This window comes from Gavialis gangeticus, unplaced genomic scaffold (genome assembly GCF_001723915.1).
Source record: "Gavialis gangeticus isolate Ggan-Ray unplaced genomic scaffold, GavGan_comp1, whole genome shotgun sequence".
Taxonomy (NCBI): domain Eukaryota; kingdom Metazoa; phylum Chordata; order Crocodylia; family Gavialidae; genus Gavialis; species Gavialis gangeticus.
In genome coordinates, this window is record NW_017728997.1 from 49610313 (window position 1) to 49631940 (window position 21628).

Here is a 21628-nt window from a genome sequence, read left to right on the forward strand (position 1 = left end):
TGACATGGAGCTAGGTTGTGAATGATGGCGGTAATGATGGAGGCTTTGGCTAAGCCCCTGGAGTTAGGCTGAGGCCCAGACTGAAGGCTAGTTAACTGGTATATCAGTCAGAAGTCGAGGTGCATTTGCAAAGCCCTGTCCAAGACTCAAAGGAGTGAAAAACAGAGTAGGTAAAAGTGAGAGAGGCCAAGTGAAAAGCGATGGAGTGAAAAGAACAGCAAGGATGACGGAGCTAAACTACACTCTTGTTTCAATAAGCCTCAGAAATCTGGAGCTTTCTAACAGCCCCATAGTGTGCTGCAATTTGTGGTGGGTGGCACCAAGTTCTAGTTAAGTTTGTATGCAGCCACTCCAGCCTGGGAAGATATCCCTTAAACACCTGGCACGTTCTGAGACCACAGATGAATACATTCCGTATGGGTCTGCTCCCCAGCAGTGACCCAATACAGGCTTCTATTTGAATCAACTCCTCAGACTCTTCCTCAGGGCTAACATTAGGCAGCAGATGAATTGGCCACCAGGAAAAATAAATCTACTTGCACTGAAATCCTTCCATTATTTACAATAGCAGGTTTTGTCAGTCTGCTGCAGGCAGTCTTCTTTCCAAGTACTTTCAGGCAGAACCACGGCATGGATCACTTCTCCTTGTTGAAGAATCAGACTTTACCTATTCCAGGTGGATTGGGGAAAGAGTCAGGAAGTGTGGGTTCTATATCAGACAAAGCCATCAACCTGCTGAGTAACTGTCCCTCATTGTGCCTCAGTTTCCCTATCTGTGAAATGGGAGAGTAATACACTGACCTTCTGTGTAACGTGTTTTGAAATCTATGGGAAAATGCACAATGCAGGTGGATTTATTATGTGGTGGAATGTGTGGATCCAGGCCCCACATCATCTTTAAAAATATTTCCCTCTTGACAGCTGTTTTTTTGAGTCACATTTTGAATTAAGGCTCAATCTCATACAGTGCTAGTTTTATTGTGACTTTTTATTTCTTACTGTTAGCAACCATGATGTGCTACGTGATAAATTGACACACACACCAACTGAACACCAGAAGTCTTCTTCCAAGTCCTGTTGAGCTGGGGCCCCTTCAGGAAAAGGACTTTGAAAATAAAACCTTCGTGCCAAAAAGAACTCTTCTAAATATATCCCGCAAATCTTCAGATGCAAGGCCTTGCCTTGCCAGTCTAAAACAAGATTTTCCAAAGAAAAGTGAAGATTTCCCAGTAAATTTTGGTTTAGGCCCATCCCAAATCTACCTTGCAAAACCTTCAGTCTGGGCCCAATTATCTGCAGGAAGATATCTCACATTTAGTAAGAACTACACATGTGCTGATTGTTTACTGAAAGGTCAATTCAGGAAGGCTGGGCAGCACAGGCTGCTTTACTACTGTTGGGTCAGTCAGCAACAGTAGGCATCCAGAATAGAACTGAATCCAAAGAGGTAGTTTGGTAATCTCGCATTAGACCCACTTGAAATACTGAAAATAGATGCTTAAAAAGAAATGAAAAACACTAAGACCATTCTCATGTTGGTAAAGCTCTCAGCTCTTCACTCGGCACAAGAGTCATATATGCATGTAATTTGATGTATGAAGCTGTACTTTTGCCACACTTATCTGCAGCTTTTTGTAACAGCAATGAGATGTAATTCCCTCTGGGCTGGGATCTCATAGCTATTAACTGCTCTACCTAAGTGAGCAAGAAAGCTTTGTCTGACCATCTGGGGAAAGTGAAACTCCTGTGCAGATCCTTAACTAGGCCCTCACTATTGATCCATCAAGTGAAATCCATTACCAGCTATGGATGGTCAATACATGGGGAGATCAGAACACTGGAAAATGGAACGGTAGTCCAGATTCATGTTACTGTGCATGTTGGGATGGGCGGAGACATTCCTTGGGTTCCAGTCACATGCTACATGTTTTTTGAATGTGCAGAAACCTTGGCCTGCGGAAGATAAGAATGAGCACTGCCTTAAGTTTTGCCAGGGAGAATATGAATCTATGCTCATCACTTAAAACTCCAAGTCCCCTCAGATCTTATAAGCAATGCAGATGACTCAGAAATGCTTTTCAGTGCCATCTTCAGGTTATACAAGAAAAATGGAAGAGTCTGAAAGGGGCGTGCATTTAGGAAAAGGACACATTTGACTAGGGACTTTCTTTGAGTTTAACTTCAATACCCAAGGGTGCAGAGTGACATGGGATGCAGTTGCATATGGCTGACAGAAGATAAAATATACTTACTTTCCACAGAAGTCCTTGTGGGTAGCACAAAGAGAAAGGAACAGGTCAGGACGACTTTGCAGCCAGTTCTCCACCATCGCTGGGTGCCTCGGATCAACTTCTAGAAACACACTCCTGAAAGTTGGTATAACAAAAATGATGGATATTTTATTGTCTCAGCTTAGAAACTTCAGGTTCTCCTTCCCAAAACTGGTTCATATAACCTGGCAAAGGAATCAGCTGACCAGCTTGTGTTGCCTGTGGAACCCACTGGAATTCAATGATCAAACAACTGGCTTTCTTTGACCTGTCAGACAAGTGTAACTCTATTCCCTTTACTTGCATACCTCAGCTCAGCAGGGGTCTGGATGCCTGAGTTGTCAATATTGATGATATTTCTTGTTAGCAAGGGGGAGAGAAGGGAAGGGAGGGGCACCACTGTTGGTTCCATTAACCATCATATCTCTTGGGCATGTATTATGGAGGAAATTGATCCCTCAAGAAACCCTCAAGAAACCACCCTCTGGGTAAATTTTTTTTTTCGTCTGATGTTCAATACATTTTCTCACCTCCATAAATTTCACTTCTACAGAGAGGTTTATCATGGCTCTTCCTGGACTTCAATCACTCTGCTTAGCCATTTGCCTCTTTGCAGCCTTCTTTTTTAATCTTTTCCTCTGCTACTTTCCTCTCCCTACTCTTTTTTGCTTTTTGATCTTTACTTTCCCCACTTAGGTAATGGCCATCAACCAGCGATGCTAAGCACGTAGGATCGATGGCAAAGCACATAATCTCCCCAAGTAAGTATGTTAATGGTCTATACGTTTGGCTTATGCCACTGTCTTCCCCTTCTAACATAATAATAGAGAATGGGGTTTTTGTTTACCACTGGCTGAGCGTGTCTACATATGTATATTACTGCAAAGCATATTGCATCAGAGTTTATTGCTCCCAGGCACCATGTTTACATGTGCGCCTGGGACCACAGCACATTGAGTTGGGTTGAAGCAGCAATGTGCTATGGTGGGGCTGACTGGGGCACAAGGGTGCTTCAGTGTGGGGAGAGCTGGGAGGCAGCCCACTGTGCTGAAATACCCTTGTGCCCCAACCAGCCAGGTCAGTGTCTACACATGAGTTGCTGTGCATGAAAAAACTCCACAGTAAAATGGTACTTGTAATTACAAGTACTAACCTGCAGTGGAGTTAATTATAGAGGTGCACTGATACTTTGGTCCGATATTGAATTGGTACCAATATAAAGAAAATGTCTATATTGGATATCAGCCCGATGGGGCCGATAATTTGGCCGATAAATGCCCATGCTGTGTGCACCCGCAGTGCAGCATGGAGAGCTGCCTCCAGCTGATAAATTGGAAGGGGAGGGAAGGGGCATGGGGAAGCAGATCAACATCCCCACTGGTGACGGAGAGGGCAGGCGCTGCCCAGGGGAGGCAGGGGGCAGCACAGAAGTGCAGCTCATGAGGTGGGGTTAGCTCCGCTGCTGCTTGCACCCCAAGAGGGCAGGGGCAGCAGGGAGGGGAGGGGTGCCCTGGATCTGTGCGGCGCGGGGTGGGCTGCAGCTGTGGGGTGGAGGTGGAGCCAGCACTACACAGGGCTTTTCTTGCCAGGGGCTGGGCTTGAAGCAGGCTCTGGTGGCGCTGGGAGGAGGCAGCAGCCACCCCAAATTTTGCCTCAGCTCCACTCCCAGCCATACGCTGCCTTCTGCATCAGCCCTGGCTGAACGCTCTGCCTCCATCCAAGTGCTGGGAAAAGCCAGGGCTGTGGTGGGTGGCAGCACAGGGCTGGAAGCAGAGCTGCAGCGAAATCTGGGGTGGCTGCAGCCTCCTCCTAGCGCCACCAGAGCCCATTCCGAGCCCAACCCCTGGCAAGAAAAGCCACCCCACAGCTGCAGCTTGCCCCATGCTACATAGATCCAGGGACACATGCCCCCACATCCCTGCCCCCCTGAGGTGCAAGCAGTGGCGGGAGCTGCCCCCACTCTATGAACCATGCCTCTGTCCCATGCCCCCCCCACCTTCCAGGCAACACCTGCCCCTGCCCCCTCCCTCACCATGGGGGGCGTTGATCTGCCCCCTCCCCTTCCACCACATTGGACTTACCACCTGACGGCAGCTGTATCAGATATCGGATCAGTATCAGCCAATATGCCTCCTTAAATATCAGCTATTGGTACTGGCCCCCAAAATCTCTATTGGTGTACCCCTAGCTAATTAGTTTCCTGTGGCCTAATAGGGCTGCATGTGTAGATGCTGAGACATTTCCTGTGGAGCTAATTAAGCAACAGTGCAGATCTCATGTAGATGCATTCACTTTGTACATGCTTTATATTTCTGAACATAATGTATTAGTGTAGAAGTATGAGAGGTGTGGTTAGGCAGAAGAATAGAAAAATAAAAAATGCACAAGCTTTAGGATTAGGCATCTTACCCATCATTTTTTAGAATACAAGGAGCCAGCTCCAGAATCCTTTTTATCACTCTCATCCCATCATTTCCCCCATCCAGGGCATCAAGGTTCTCATACCTGGAGGATAAAGACAAGGAATACAGCCTTTTATACATAGCAGTAAAATCTCCCACCAGGAACCTGGCACTAGGTGTTCATTTTAGTCCATACATAGAATTATAGAAAATTAGGGTTGGAAAGGACTTCAGGCGGTCATTTAGTCCAACCCCTTGCTCAAACCAGGACCACCCCCAACTAGATCATCCTAGAAAAGCTTTGTCTAGTCGGGTCTTAAAAACCTTTAAGGATGGAGGTTCCACAACCCCTCTGGGTAACTTGTTCCAGTGTCTTACTACCCTTCTTATAAGAAAGTTTTTCCTAATATATAACTTAAAGTTCCCTACTGTTAACAATGGCTTGGAATCTTGCTGCCCATAGACAGAGACAGAGTATATGCAAAGTAACTTTGGCATTTATATTGATGGTGAAGTCTCAGTTCCCCCTGGCAACTCAGATGGGTGGTATGTAAAATAAAGAGAGTTATAAGGGGACTGTCACTAGGACTCAGCTGAGACTCTTAAGGACACACACAACACTTAGACTAGATTAAATGTAGTTTCAACCTGAAGTGGACAGACATACAAGCCTGCTAAACTGGTTTAAAGCTGCCTAGAATGGTTCAAAAGTGCACCTAGAAGATCACGTACTCTTGAAACTGTTCACTATGAATGGGTTCAATTTTTCATGCGGACAGTAAACTTTCTGTGACATGGGTATGGTAGGTCCTCCATGCATCCCACACTGCATTGCTCCTCATTCACCACCCCCCCCTCCACTACTGTATCTGGCTATTCTGGTACATGGCCCCCCCTTATTTTATTCCCCCCCTTATTTGTTGGCATGTTTTTAAATCAATGTGCTCCCTTGCATTGCTTGTCCAATAAAAACTGTCTAACAACCAGCCGTGTTCTCATTCCCACCCTGACCGCTGCCACTCATCTGCATCCCTAGCCTCTGGGAACTTAAAAATATGGGTCCAAAAGTTCTTCCCTCCCCCCAGGCAGGCAAATAAACTGCAGAGTTGGGTCAGATGCAGGCTAGTGAACTTTACTGAACTCATATTTAGGAGAGAAGGGAAAGTAGAAAAGTGAAAATGTTCCCAGACACTAGTCACTCAAGCCCCAGCAAATCCAAAAGTGTAGGCACCCCAATTATTACTCCTGTTGCCTCTTGAACCTAAGGACTAGAAACAGAACCTCAGTATTTTTGACCAATTTACAGAACTGTTATTCAGTACTTGAGACTGTGTGCACCATGTAAATGTGTCCTATTCACATTTATCATTGATACCAATTTGATAGGAGAATGGGTAGGTTAGTAGCTGGTAAAGCATAGTATTATCACTTCTAGTTCAAGGATTGCCAAGAGCCAGGTCAGGCTGCCTTCTAACGTAACATACCAGGTTACAATACAGAAGACTCTACCTAACCCAGAAGAGATTGAGTTTTTATATCACTAAAGGAAGCCAACTTTTCAAGATTTTGACTTGTTTTCTATTGGTGTCTTACAAGATATTGTCTTCACAAAAAAAAGTTCTATTTCCCAGCTAAATAAGTCTTGTGAGACCCTAGAAGGCATAAAAGAGATCTGAAACCCAAACAATGTTAAATATTTTATTATACGAAAGTCTTGGCATTAGAAATGGAAAATGTACCTTCAGAGAGTTTTTGTCAGATAAAACTGTTTTGATTAATCAGAAAATGTTCAAAAATCATATAGCTTCTGACAAAAATTCCTATGGAAAACGCAGAAAAATTAAGCGAAGATATTTATATTATGGCAATGTCACGATTTCATTTTGAATGTTATTGTAACAGGAAACCAGAGGCTCCTGTTATTAGACAGGGGAAGACAAGGACAGAGATGAGCAGGCAGCAGGAAGGAGGTAAGCTACACATCACAACAGGCAGAAGAAATAGGCAGACACAAGCTGGAGGCTGCAGCTGGGACGCAGGGCAAGCTGCCCATTAGAACTAAAAAGGTACAACTGTGCCTGAGCTAAAGAATCACATGATTAGAAAGGGCCACACTCCAAGGTACTCAAAAACTTTGCACTTTGAGTCAGGAGGGAAGTGAGGCTGGGCTGGTACTCCAGAGGAAACAGAGCTCTCAGGAGGGGAGGAGCTGCCTGAGAGACCCTGACTGGCATGGAAGGCCCTGGAGACAGAAAGGTGACAGCCCGGTGGTAACAGGGCTTGCCAAGTGTTGTTTTACCCAAGGAAGGGGAGGAAAGGTTTTTTCAAGTGGATGCTTGCCCTTTTTATTTTAGTTACACCAGTGGACTGGGTGTGGCTAAAAGTGGTGATGAGAAGGCCATGGGGGTGTCTGAGGGGCATGTGGATGTTTTGAGGACTGGGCACAAGACGTAGGCAGGCAGGAACCAAGAGCATCAATGCCTGAGATAGCAAAGGCGACATAGGTGTCCTGAGGCCAGGAAGACTAGAGCAAAAGCCAGAGAAGGGCAAAATAGGGGTGGCGCCCAAAAGCCTAGGTCCAGCATGGTGGACCTAGGCTAAAGAAGGGCACAGCCAGAAGAAGGGGGCCAAAACCCCAACAAAAAACTGGAGACCTGGGTAGGTCACATAATGCACTGGGGGCAAGCTTACCTGCTGATGTGTTAACTGATATCATATGTGAGGCATAGCTGTAGGGGTGAAAGGAGGACACACATGTAACACTTAAGACTGGCAGGGCCCAAGAAAATGGATATTGAGGACAGAGAGAGAGACAGAGAGGCCCCCACAGACTCACTGGTCCTGGAGAGCCTGCCCTCATTACTTTTCTTTAACATCAAGGTATGGCAGGAAAGTGAGCAGATTGAGACCTGGGGTGGCATGAGTAGGGGCTGGACAGGATAGAGATGGCTACTAGGCGGTATCACAGAGGCCCTTGGACTCCATTCTGTCACAGTTAGAGTTCCCACTTTTGACATTATTTCAGAGCATTGCAGAAGTACTAATAACATACAGTCTTGGAATGAAATAATGCACACACAAGGCATACTTCTGTTCTAATTAAAATATATAATTTCTTTCATCAGTTGTCCTTAATGCCTTTAGGTACAAAATAAAACAAATATAAAACACTTGCATAAAATAATATAGATTAAATACAAGAGAAAAATGAAAAAAAATCTAAGGGCACCTATATACGTACCCGATGTGTGCTAATTAGCATGCATCAGAGCAGACTCAATTAATCGTGTGCTAATTAGTACATTCCAGCAGCCTCCATATCATATGTATTCAGCATCCCCATGCTTCAAATGGTGGTGGGGGTGCTTTACCTAAAGCTCGTCAAACAAACTTTAATTAGGGGGGCTTCTGAGAGCTGCTCTAATTAAAGCACTCCCCTACCCTGAAACACATGTAAAGATGCCTTAAATTATTTTGTTGAAGTTCTAACATGAAAATCCTCCTAAACCCCACACTCTTTAGACTTCTCATTTTGCAGGAAATTTTGAAATTTCTCAAATAATGTAAATTCCAAGTTTTGACCAGTTCTAACTGAAAGAGACACAGACTCTTATTCATAAAGCTCACAGTGAAAAGCAGGTCAACTCCCTGATAGTCTAAGCTCCTCTGCTCTTCCAGGTTGCAGCCTCATTTGTACAACAGCTCCACTCAACATTGGAGCATAATACATAGGAGACACTTGGGAGCGTGTTTCAGTAAGACAGCCTGGGAATGATGTGGATGGCCAATATGTCTAACACTAGTTTGCTGTCCCAGGGAAGACAAAAATCCTGGGGCTTTAACTAAGTTACAAAGAGCTTTCACATTTCTTTTGCCCAATTCCTTGTGCCCCAGACACCACTTAGAGGTAGTCAAATCTCACCAAAGAGCAAACTGACCAAGAGGAAATCTCTGACTACAAGGATTTTGATGGTAATGGAAGGAACAGACTTCCTAAATGAATGTCATCATGCACTGCCCTTCTGACCCCAAGTTTGGCCACTTCCCCTCCCTGGCTAGTATTTCTTAACCACATTTTTGGTTCTACAACCTGAAAACTTTTCTCCAGAGAAGAGAAGAAAATTAAGTGGAGTGGAAAGAGACAGATCAAAATGTCCCATCTCACCTGAGGATCTCTACAGCCAGATGAGCCATGTCTTCATGGAAGACATACGGTGGGTTACTGACGATGATGTCTACAGGGCCCCAGGGGAGCAGCTGTTCCCAGGAACCTAGATCAGGAAAAGAATCAAGGACAAATACCAGCCCTAACCATGCATCTTCAAAGCTCCTCACTGAAGTAATATCTCAATTAACAGCGACCCTACAGATCCAAGTTTGTGCATGATCATCTCTCCTTGTGGATAGGACTTCATCTCCTATCTTGACAGAACAATCTGAAATGGCCCATTCTCTCAAAGAAATAAGCATGAGAAAGCACCTGTGTCAAAGGAGGGATGCTCACATGACCCCCTAAATGGTAAAGAATGCTGTATCCACCCAAACTTAAAGTGAATGTCATGGTATGTAGCTGCATTGACAAAGAGAATTTTAGGGTGCACAGCAGGATGAGAGTTGGAATTTGGATACGGCACCAGCCTGACAGTAGCACAGAAAGAGGTGAGCCTTGTTCTACTTATAGAATCACAGAATCATAGATAATTAGAGTTGGAAGGGACCTCAGGAGGTCACCAATCCAACTACCTGCTCAAAGGACTGTGCCCAAACAGATCATTCCAGTCAGGGCTTTGCCAACCCCTTAAAAACCTCCAACGATGGCGATTCCACCACCTCTCTAGGTAACCTGTTCCAGTGCTTCACTACCTTCCTAATCAGAAAGTTTTTCCTAATAACCAACTTCTACTAAAAGTGCCAAGAGATCACTAATGCCTGTGAACAGTCAAGATCTCAGTTGTCCCTATCGTCTAAGAAGCATCATATCCCATAGCAGCAAATTCAGGAATGGGACAAGAAGCGTGTAACTACCCCCAAGCTTTGGGTGTGCCATACATATGTAGTGAACTCTGAGCTCAGTGCTTGGTCAGGGTGGGCTCCTGCCAGAGCTCCAAATGAGTAGTTGAGCTGTGAACTCATCAGCTGATTCGGGTGGAGTCTGGCTGGAGCCCCAGATTTCATGCAGCTCCTGAGCCCAGGACTGAATGCCGCAGCTATTCACCCTTCCTCTTCTCCTCCTCCCCCGCCACAAAATTCAGCAACAGGGAAAAGCAAAGGATGAACTGCACTGGCAGCACTCACTAACTGGGCTCTGGAGCCGCATGAAAGCAGGGGCTCCAGGCAGACCCTGTGCTGAGAGCTCACATGTGACATCCACTGCACCATGCTCCCCACCACAAGGTGGAGGCATATGAAAATAATGGCCACATAGTAACAAATACCAACTACTGCAGCACCCAGGTTTTCCTTCCATATCTCCAAGACATGCAGTGACTGGACCCAGAGGCTGCTTAACATGATAAACTGCAGCCTCAAATGGTATGTCCCTGGAGGAGTGAAGGGGAAGGGGTGGAGTTTGGTGTTAGGGGGATGCCCGCTGAACTGGGTGGGAAGGGAGGAAGAGAAGGGGCATTTATTTAGCAGGAAGGGAAGTAAGACACACTCATGGGGGGAAGGGGAGGAGGGGAATGGAAATCAAAATCTATTTGAAAGCAAGAGCAAATCACTGAAATTTCTTTGTAAGTGACAGACACTGCACAGCTGGTACACAGAGGGCACATCTACACAAGATATTTACTGTGCAGCTGACTAATTAACTGCACGTTAAATATCTTGGTGTCTACACATGCGCCCCTATTAGGGTTTGCAAAACTAATAGACTCTGCAGCGGGGTAAAATTTTTAAAATACAAGTATTACCCTGCTGTGGAGTTTTTTCATGCACAGCAGCACACATGTAGACAGTGCCCTGGCTGGCTCAGGGACAGACTGCTTCGGTGGGGCTAGCTGGCAGGCAGCCTCCATGCTGAAGCACCCTCATGCCCCAGCCAGCCACTCTACAGCATGTGGACCCATTTGGAACAGCCCTGGGCCCCCAGAGTCCCGTGCCAGCCTGGACTGCTCCATCCTTGTTCCATGTGCTGCACACAAATAAGCTCCAGAGCAATAAGCTCTGGGGTTTATTCATGCGCATTAGTTGCACATGTAAATGAACCCACTGAATTGTATTTTCAGAAAAGAAGGCTGTAGGTGTGCCATAGATGTGTGTGCTCACCTCTGTCCATGCCTCTGTCATATTTGTATATACACAGAGTACCTCTGCATGCAACCTATATGTCAGTACCAGGCCACACCTCCCACTCCCAGACCCTTCTCCCCTTATCAAATTAAAATGTTAGAAAATCATAATGAAAAAATATATATAAAAAGAAATTACTGGATGAGACATCATGGTGGAAAAGTCTTAGCCTGTGCTGGAGTTGAAACCTGAGGAGTGCAATCCATGAAGAAACAAAAGAGAAAAGAGAATTAGAGGTGCATATGGATAAACAGAATATTATATTCAGGCCATTCTGTAACACACAAATATTATTTACCTATGAAACCCCGCTCTGCCACTTGCCACAGGCTTGCCCACCATCATGAACTCTGAGCAAACTCTTGGATCTGCTCTTTGCTTGCAAAAAAGCTATGACCATGCATTCAAAGTGAAGCATTCTCTGCATGCACAAAGACCTTAAGAGGTATATACCCACCATGTGCCTCAAGTTCTCAATTTCACCCCCCACAACCTTTTGTTTATGGCCATTATAGACTCAACCCCTCTGTGTCCATGCCTACATTATACTCCAGGCTACACATACATGCACTTCATCACTGCCCCTGCAATTATTGTGCCCTATCTACGTACTGAATGTCTATATGGGAACTCACTGCCCCTGCACAGACAGAATTACCACACTTTCAACTATGCAAATATAGGGCTCAGCAGATGTAGGCAATGTGCTCAATATTTATTTTGCTTTATGCTTCTGCTTTGAAAATCTAGCTTTAAAAGAGTTCCAAACCCTGAATATACTACAGGACTTCTAGGGACATGGTGACATTTGGGTTTTTGCAGCTGACATGGCATGACACCAGCGTGCATAAATGTGAGGCTAGGATGTAAAAAATGCAAGGCTCCCAATGCAGCTGATTCACCCTGCAAGATGCACACTCACAAAATCAGGCAATATTGTTTTAAAGATAGTTAGCTCATGGTCCTTTATGGCACAATGCAACTAAAAGAGACAGTAAACTTCAGAGTTACAATATCCTTATTTGGGCCCACTCTCCACCCTGGCATATTTATGGTCACCAACAAGATCACACATAGTGGGGTTCTCAGCTTGCACAATATTATCCATGAGAACTTCTGCACTATTGGGATCCTTGAAGGAAGCAAGAGACGCAAGTACTTTTCTCTTTCCACTGAAGAAGAGGAGAGAGATTAAGAAAGGGCACAAGCATGCATGGCACTATGGTGACAAGAGGCTCTGCTGCACCTTAGGAAAATTATAATACTCAGCATTTATCTATCCCTTCAATCCAGGAAGCTCAAAAGGCCTTGTTAGCATTGGGTCAGATGCCAGCAGTGCAGGAGCAGAACTCTGATCCCACTGGTAAGAGAGTCATAGTTTGTTGCCATTATTCTGATCCCTTCTGTCCTGTATGCTGCCAGAAATTTGACCATTTCCTCAACCTATGCAAGTTAGAACAGCCCGAGGGCTGCAAGAAGATACAGGGCAGCAGGCCCCAGACACATCCCAATACAATCGTGACATATTCCATCCCCCTTCTGAACCCACTCCAGAATACCCCCCCTTCCAGGGGTGAGATAAAATTTCCTCTAAATTAGACACATAGGTTCAAATCCCTTATAGGCTGCAACAGTAGTGTAAAGGGGGTTTGGACATAGGAAAGTCATGATAAAATTAACCACATAGTTTGTTGGGGACCTCATTTTACAGAAGGGAAACAGATGCAGAAAATGACAGATAGTAGTGATGAGAAACTGAACACAAAGCCGTGGTTCCCCACTTGTGTGATTTAATCACAAAACCATCTTCCTCCTCCTTCCACCAGACCGCCTCTGGCCTTCGAGAGAACTCTATGAAGGCAGAAAAACCACGTCACTTTTTTAAAAAGCCACAGAAAGGTGAGATTTCTCAAGGCTTGTTAATAGAGTGAGACTGTTCACTGGTCAAGGTGTGACCTCCACAGTGGCACACTATAAGCACACAATGGCTGATTCAAAAAGGCTCTCTGCTCCTCTTCACATTTTTATATACATCATGCAGAAAAAGCTTTTCCAAAAGCTCTTCATAGCACTCTATCATTCTGTGAGGAATAACTCATAATTCCAGGGTTATCCTTCCAAACTTTCCTATCAAACATACCAGCAGCTTTGGGTTGCCCAGGGGTCCAAGGTTTTGCACTGTGAAAAATGTGCCATTCCTAAGCCCAAATGTGCTCTCCTGAAGGGTTCAAGAACCTGGGTGTTGTGAAGGCAGAGCCTTCATCTGGGAAGGGAGGGCCTTTATCTGGAGTACACCCCTATAGGCAGTCTGGGAATGGTGCTGATTTACTTGAGAATGATTTCTCATCCAAACCCTCTCCTCTTGGGTAAGGAGCCATGACTCGGGACTGAACAAGAAGGCGAGTATCATGCTGACTCCGAGTCAATGATAACTTAATTTAACCCACTGGTTTCTGTCAAATCAGCAGCAGGGTCACAGGCCATGACAAGACTATAAGGAACTTTGGTTATATCCTGAAAACCCAAGGTTGTTCAATGTTATGTTCACTGTGTCTCAGCAACTCCCCTCAGATTAGCATTATTAATGAGATGATTCCTCCAACTGTCAGACCTACAGACTTGCCAAGGAGGTGAAAATCCAGCATGATTCTTCCCATTATATCATTGAGTTATAAAGACCCTACAATTGAGGCAGAGCTTTGTCTGACCCTGCCTCATGCATCAACAGCCCATTTGGTCACTCACTCTCACAACAGCCATAGGACATACATCTGTGAAAATCCTCACTACTCTGGACAGTGAAACTGCTCACAGAGGGCTCTAAGAGTGCTGCTGTAAAATAGAGCACTTTTGAAGCTGCTCTAATCTACGCCAGAGACCATTTCACTTTCTAATGCAGCCTGAAATTCTGGGGGGACACAGGCATGAGCAAATCACCTTTATCACCCCCTTAACAGTCCTTCCTGCAGATGCAGTGCAAAATGGGACCCTGGGACCAGGAACTTTTAGGAAGCCAGTTTCTGTGTCAGTTATATCAGTGCAAATACAACAGAGGTTCCTCTAAAATAAAGCTGGTTTAGAAGCCCTTACAACTGAGTCACAGTGCAGGTGGCCGGTGTGAATAGCTCAGTTTATTGCACCTTATTTCTAGCAAAAACCCAGACAGGAAGAAGAAGGCTGTGGGACACCACATGAGCACACCAAGGGACACCCTGACAGTCTGGATAACACAGAAAGGTCAGGACAGAAGTGAGAGCCTGACTGAAAAGAGTATATCAGATTAATGCAGTAAGTGAGATGCAGAGAGTCAGAGAGAGGGTCTGGAGTGCTATGTTCCATCTCTAGCCCTGACTCACTCTGTGACATGCATGAAATTGCTTATCCTTTCTGTGCCTCAGTTTCAAAATTTATAAAATGTGGATAAGGTTACACACCCCAGGATGTTCTGAAATACATGGCAAGAAGGGGTGACAAAAGTTTTATTACTCTGCCATTTCCTTCCAGGCTGTTGCCCTGTCACAGAGAATCCCCATGAAGTAAAACATTTGAAGGAAAATTTGTGGCAAAATCTATCATGTTCTTTGGATTCAGAGGCATTCCAGAGGTACAAGGAGGTGTACATGAGAGCCAAGCTGAAACTAATCCACTTTAGCCCATGAAAGCCATACACTCCAACTTTGGTGGCTCTGTACTTGTTTCAGGTAATCAGTCAAGGAGTCCTTTGATGATCTGTTACTTTTCCCAAAGAATTAAATGAAAAAATGAGTAGTAAGTGTGGTTCCTACCTTTGGACATTCTCTCTTGTGAGGTTCACAGCAGCTACCTCTTTATCCACGGCTATCACCTGACTCTGGAACAAAATAAAACAAACCTCATGTTATATTTCTAATATTACTCCTGGCTCCCTGATTATTGGAAAATTAATCTTTGGCAAAAGGGGCATGCAAGATGAATAATGCCAAGATAATATCTTGGAAAGGTCTCTCTGGCTTTGTAATACCTAACAAATCCATGCTGTGCATGCTGAGACAGGTGACCCAGGAGTTTCCTTCTGCAGAGAGCTTCACCTTAGCTGGTCCATTCTACTCCATACAGATTCTTTTACTCTGCTCATCACTACAGTATCTGATTGCTTTCCTGTGGTGCATTAAGTGCTCTGAATACCACCACTCACACATTGTTTGATCTCTCATCCTTGCCCTAAGAGAAGTGTGCACAATGGACTACCTTATTTTAGTTGGGTGTGTTGGTTTTGGGGGTTTTTTTAAATATACATGCTGCTGTGTTTTAAAATGCAAGAAGGCAAATCAAAAAACCATGTCTTGCCCCTTAGTTCCATGGAGACTTCATTCCACAGCCTAAAACTGGTCATCAGAAAAGTTCTATCTCCTGCACAGATGAGCTTTATCCATAGGGCAGAAGCCACAGTTGGAACAATACCTGAGAAGTTACCAGTTCTTTATTTTAATTAATCATTTTCAAGCTAAGTTCTGATTTGACACATACTTCATTGAAAGAGCCCTGGCTGGCACGATCTAGTTGGGGATGGTCCTGCTTTGAACATGGGGTTGGACTACATGACCTCCTGAGGTCACTTCCAACTCTAGTTTTCTATGATTCTCTAGTCATTTATGACCAATATGCTAAGTGAGCAGCACAAAGCATGATTAGGGAAATTGGAACACTTACAGTTTGTCCTAGTTGAAAGCACACTTCAATTGTAAAAGATCACTGGTGAAGAAATGTGCGCCATAGTCCTGACCCTCCAGTATGTCTAAGGCACCAAGCTTTGATGCTAGTGTTTCTCCAAAAAGATAAACAGTTCTGGTGATTCTCCCTTCAAGGGATGGAGCAATCTCCAGATATGGGGAAAAAAAAAAGTCTCCCACAGAGAATGCGGGCAAAGACTGTGGGTTCATATTTCCTCTTTCTCAAGAACTAAGGAGGAACTATTGTTTTCAATAATGACTGATACCTTTAGATCACAGGGGCTTTCATAGTTAATGGATCTCAGTCCTTCCTGTTTCCTTCTTTCCTCCTTTGACAGCAGGAGTGGGGATGAGGTCAGGGGAAATATTATCAAGGAATGAATGGGTATCAAAAACACATCAAAATGGCCACTTCATAGCAGTTAAGCAAAGTTGCTGCCTGTCACATTTATCACAATTGACTCACTGTTCCCTTAGCCTCTGCCCATCTGTTTGCTGCATTGCTCTTTTGTCCTTACCTTCAACTGTCAGCTCATTAAGGCAGGGAACATCCTTCTGTGATATGTTTGTATACAGCCCAGCACAATGAGAAAACAGCATAAAGCTCACCTGGGGCAGCTTGCGGAGGAGACTCAGGGCAATGGCCCCTGAGCCACAGCCAATCTCCAGGATGACAAGGAGAGGAGTAGTAGGAGGACACTGGTGAACTGCATTATCCAGACAGCTCTTATTCTTCCGAGATGCCTCTTCCAGAACCAAAGAGATGAGATCCTAAGACAAGAGGGACAGCCAGCTACTTATGTTCACCCTTATACTCACATTAAATGTATCTGTATTTTAAAGAGCAACAAGCAGCAGCAGCTGAGATGGCAGCAACCATGTTGGCCCCCCAACACCACAGGTGCTCTGGGTTATAACCAAATCCAGAGGACACCTCACACAAATCCTCTGAGATCTAGGGCCTTTGGAAAAAATAAGCTGCTGGAACACACCTCACCCCTTTTGTGTTCCTCCCATAAATATTAATAGTTCTTCTCTGAAAGCTTTCCCTGTGACTATAAGCCTGTGATTCCTGAAATGTCACTCATTTTAAACTTGCTGGTAGCAAGACAGCAATCCCTAGCAGCAACTACTTAAACAATAATCCAACCTGTAAATGAAAAATAAGTGCAATACACCATCAAGTGGCCCACACAAGTGGCTTCCTGAGCTGGCTTGCTCTTGTAAGGTCACTTAGGAGTGGCAACCTGCTGGCACGTATATTTTATTCTGAAAAGTCATCAGTGAAACCTTTTTCAAAGGTAAAAATACAATTCCACAAAGAATGACATGGATTTTGCCAACAGATATATGAGCAGAAGGATAGTATCATAAAAATTATAGGTCTCATTTTTAGCAATCCTTTATGACTGCTAATAAAATCCATTATGCTCATCTCGCTAGATATAGAATCATATAACAGCAACATGTGAAAAGTGTGAAAGCCACATAAATTTAGTGCTTATGTGAACCACTAAGTTTTCACAAGAGTCTGAACAGGGTTTGCAGGCAATAGATCCCTTTTTACATATCACCCCAGTAACTGCACACCCTCTACTTGAAACCTGAAGTGGGTTAGAGTACAGTGGAAGCCTCAGGTAATATAGCATGGCTTTTACGAGGCTGTCTGTTTTTGCTGGCTACGCTCCATCCTGGGTCTGCTGGTATCATCACAAACTGCTGTGGAAACCGTTGAAGATATTGCAAACCAGTGCAGCAATAAAGAGCTGGGGCAGAGGAGCCCTAGGAAATAAAGATTCTGCTTCCATGCAATAAGGGGAGAAGCGGGGTGCTTTCTTAAGAGAGTGTTCCTGGAAGTTCCCTACAAGGTGTGAGCTGCTCTTCAAAATATTAATGAAATGCATACATATCCTATCACAATCAAGAACTGAAGTTTGCATGAACAGCCTGGATTGGTTCAGTGCCAACCTGACCTGCATCTGAAAAGCAGTTTTGAACTGCCCAATTTTTAATGGGAGCCCCTTGTTCATAGGTTCCTCTGACAGCACAGCAACAGCGTACATCAGGGGTAGACAATTATTTGTCAGGGGGGGGCAAGGGATGTGTGCAGCAGATCTCGCCTGGGTGGTGCACAGCAGGTGCAGTCCATGACCTCTGGGCCCATGGCGCTCCACATGGGGCTGAGGCCTGCCTACTCCTGCCCAGGGCAACCTGTGCTGCACTTCCACCTGCCAACACCCTAGCTCTGACTAGCGTGCACAGTTTCCTGGCGAGGCTGCTCCCAGCACAGCTGCAGCTGCCAGGATACCGCTTGGCTCCCCTGCCTCCAACGGCTCCTCCTCCTGCCCCTGCTGTGCTGCTCCAGGTAAGGGGAAGTTGCAGCTGGGCAGCTCCTGCCCCAGCACTTGGGGCTCCAGCCCCCAGCCACCTTCTACCCACTCAGGCACCCGCAAGTTATAGCTACATTTCAGATAACTCATCTGGTCAGCAGCTGGATTAGCCTAGCTGAAGTGTGAGCAGTCATGCTGAAAAGCCATGCCCAAGTATGAGGATCTTCACTGGTGCTACCCTCACCCGTGTGTGTCACTAAGGAATTTGGGGGAGACACTGCAAGGCTCTTCATGCTGCAGTAAGATGAACTGCTCTAAGACTGTCTCAGAGAACTGTGGGAGAATCTGCCTGTCCTTTGGAGCATAGAAGGGGAACTGTGGGAAGGCAACACATGACTATCAGCATTCAAGATGTTTACTCAGCATCCTCATGGCAAAGTATGCGGGTCGACAGCCCGAGTAAAAGCGGCACCAGATATTAGCCAAAAGCCTCAACACAGACTTAAACCACCATAAAACTCAGGTCAGCAGTCTTCACAGGCAGATAAGACAAGGGTTTGGGGCAATGCCTGCATAACAGTCTGAGATACCTCTGTAGTAAAGACATACCAGGGAGAACAGAATCAAACCTGGTTTAGGGAAGCCACTACTGAGGTGCTACCACAGTCTTCCTCAAACCTTTCGAGTACCTTGAGGAGTACGTGGCTAGTGACAGTTCCTTCGACTGCCAGCCACCTCCAGGCACTTGAAAGCCAGGGTTTTCAGAAGCGGTCCCATGTGATACAGAGGGAAGGGTCTTCACTACAACAGCACAGAGTAGATGGAAGAAATATTTCTGCCACCTTCAGGAGGACTAGGGGTCTACCCAACTCAAGGAAGCAGCTGGCCAATTTAGTGGGCACACTGCAGGACTGGCTGCCATTTTCAAAGGCACATCATGATGGGGACCCCCTATGCCTCTGATTGGCTAAGGGGCCCAAGGGGCTGCACCCCCTGCTGCTGATTGGTGGAGAGGGCTGTCTGCCACTGCCCTGATTGGCTGAGAGGGCTGTCTGTCATGCAGTCTTGTCCCTCCTCATTGAATGGTGGAGGGCAAGGCCACATGACAGGCAGCCCTCTCAGCCAATCAGCAGCAAGGGGCGGGTGACCACCCATCCCTAATTGGGCAGGGCAGTCTCCCAATAAGAACCTCAAGTCCTGGTCCTGGGCTGTGGGACTCAGAGTCGGCATTTGTCCTGGAGTCACAGCCTCAGGCAGGGATCCATGGGAAATGGCAGGTTTCCCCTTGCAGGAGAATACAATATACATATTTACTGTAAAATGTAGGTTGTATTTAATAACCCTCCCCCCAAGAAATAAACACATAGTTGTCTAAAGATTGTTCCCTTCTCTCTCTCATTAATATTACCATGGAATCAAATTAAGTCAATGCATGTAAATGTCTATCTCCAAGGAAAATGGAAATCTATAAGAAAATGTAAATTCCACGATTCAACCAAAAAAAAGAGGGAAGTATTGATAAAGAATCTTCAGTCAAACTGCAAGTGCTGCAACTATGTATGTATAAAAAATAGAACAATAAACACTGGTCTTGCTGCAATTATACATTATGCACATCATCTTTAATTGAGAATAGTAGGATACTGCTTTTTGCCACTCATGGCTTTCATCTCTGAAAATGCTTGCTCATTATTTGCATTGGACACAGCTAAAAACACACGCTTGCAATATATAATGAATCAATTTGGGTTGCAGTCCTTGTATTCCTTCCCAGAAATTATAAAGGCTTTAACAGAAGCTGTCCAGAAGAGCTTGCAATAGTATCCTGCAAACTGTGCTGGTATTTTTCATTTCTTGAGAAATGAAAATAGAAATCTATACTTCAAGTAGAAATCTGTAGTTCTCAAAGCTCAGAGAAAATTTCTGCCTTTCGGATGGATCAATTTCCCCTGCTGTCTACCACAGTATTGTAGAGCTGCTCTCAAATTTCAGTCTCAGGAGCTGAAATATTTACGGTGATTTGTCATGTGCAGTCTTGTAAAGTAGTGGAAACTTAATTCAGGGTCTTCTTGCTCTTCTAAAGGCAAGCAATTCAGCAAAGTGCTTGCTGCTTCTCCAAATTTGTACTGTAATTTTGCTTTCCTAAAGGACTTCTGCTTGGACTCCAAGATTATTAAATACTTGATGTGTGTAGGTATTTTCAGTTTTCAATCCTCTGGGATGTCAGAGGTATAACTTTTCTATAGAAAATTTGAAGGGACAAGAGGGTTTGTTTTTCCTCACATTCTCATCCACATATTTCCTCTAAGATTCACATTTCTTGCCTTTGGCATCTGCACTGTTGAGAAAAGTAATATATGAATGCCAGATTTTGATCAGAACCTTTACTACTTTAATAACCGAGTACAAGTAGCTCTGCGAGACCCTGGTGACAAACAGGGGTTTACCACTAACTCTATTACAGGCACCAAATAATCTCTTGACATCACATACATATTTTTAAAAAAGCTTCTGAATGCGTTCCAAAATCTACCACATCTTGGGAATGTTATGAACTTCTGAATCCTTCTTTTTATAGAATCACAGAAGTAGGGTTGGAAGGGACCTTGTAGATCTGCAAATCCGACCCCCTGCCTGGGCAGGAGAAAAACGGGGCTCAGATGACTCCAGCCAGGTAGGCATCAAGCCTCTTCTTACAGACTCCCAGAGTAGGAGCCGGCACCACTTCCCTTTGAAGTTGGTTCCAGATCCTAGCCGCCCTGACTATGAAGTAGTTCTTACAGATGTCTAATCTAAACCTACTCTCCAACAACTTATGGCCATTATTCCTTGTTATGCCAGGGGGCGCTAAGGGAAACAAGGTCTCCCCCAAACCCTTCTGGTCCCCTCCTAGTCAGTTTAAAGACAGTCACCAGGTCCCCCCTCAGCCTTCTCTTGTGAAGGCTGAAAAGGTTCAGGTCCTGCAGTGTCTCATTGTAGGGTCTGCCCTGTTGTCCCCGGATCATGCGGGTGGCCCTCCTCTGGACCCTCTCCATGTTGTCCACATCCCTCCTGAAGTGGGGTGCACAGAACTGGACACAGTACTCCAGCTATGGCCTGACCAGTGTTGCATGGAGGGGAAGGATCACCTCCTTGGCCCTACCTGAGATGCACCTGTGGATGCACGACAAGGTCTGGTTAGCCCTGCCAACCACGACCTCACATTGTCGGCCCATGTTCATCTTGGAATCAGTAATGACTCCAAGATCCCTTTCTGCCTCCGTGCTCTCAAGAACGGAGTTTCCCATTCTATAAGTGTGCTGCTGGTTACTACTGCCCAAGTACAGCACCCTGCACTTGTCAGTATCGAAACACATCCTGTTTTTGTTAGCCCACCCCTGCAACCTATCCAGGTCTTGCTGCAGTCTTCTCCCTACTAGCGTGCTCACCTCACCCCAAATTTTGGTATCAACAGCAAATTTAAACAGGTTCCTTTTCAGCCCATTGTCCAAATCACTGATAAAGAGATTGAACAGCACGGGCCCAAGGACCGAGCCCTGGGGGACTCAGCTGTCCACTTCTCACCAGGTTGAATATGACCTGTCCACCACCACCCTCTAAGTACGACCCTTCAGCCAATCTGCAAT

At 45.2% G+C, this 21628-nt stretch overlaps 1 protein-coding gene across 2 annotated transcripts in view; it reads right to left on the bottom strand.

Moving 5' to 3' along the window:
• Positions 1 to 1872: 1872 nt before the first annotated feature.
• Positions 1873 to 21628, bottom strand: part of HEMK1 (HemK methyltransferase family member 1) — a 63560-nt gene continuing 43804 nt past the window's right edge. The window contains exons 6-12 of one of the 2 annotated variants that reach the window (XM_019505178.1): positions 16282 to 16443; positions 14749 to 14813; positions 11102 to 11151; positions 8838 to 8943; positions 4680 to 4775; positions 2253 to 2366; positions 1873 to 1953 (exon numbers count right to left, since the gene is read on the bottom strand). In XM_019505178.1, coding sequence (XP_019360723.1) covers positions 1914 to 1953; positions 2253 to 2366; positions 4680 to 4775; positions 8838 to 8943; positions 11102 to 11151; positions 14749 to 14813; positions 16282 to 16443 — 633 coding nt within the window. In that variant the 3' untranslated portion in view covers positions 1873 to 1913. The remainder of the gene's footprint in view (positions 1954 to 2252; positions 2367 to 4679; positions 4776 to 8837; positions 8944 to 11101; positions 11152 to 14748; positions 14814 to 16281; positions 16444 to 21628) is intronic. The other variant, XM_019505179.1, reaches the window with a different exon arrangement.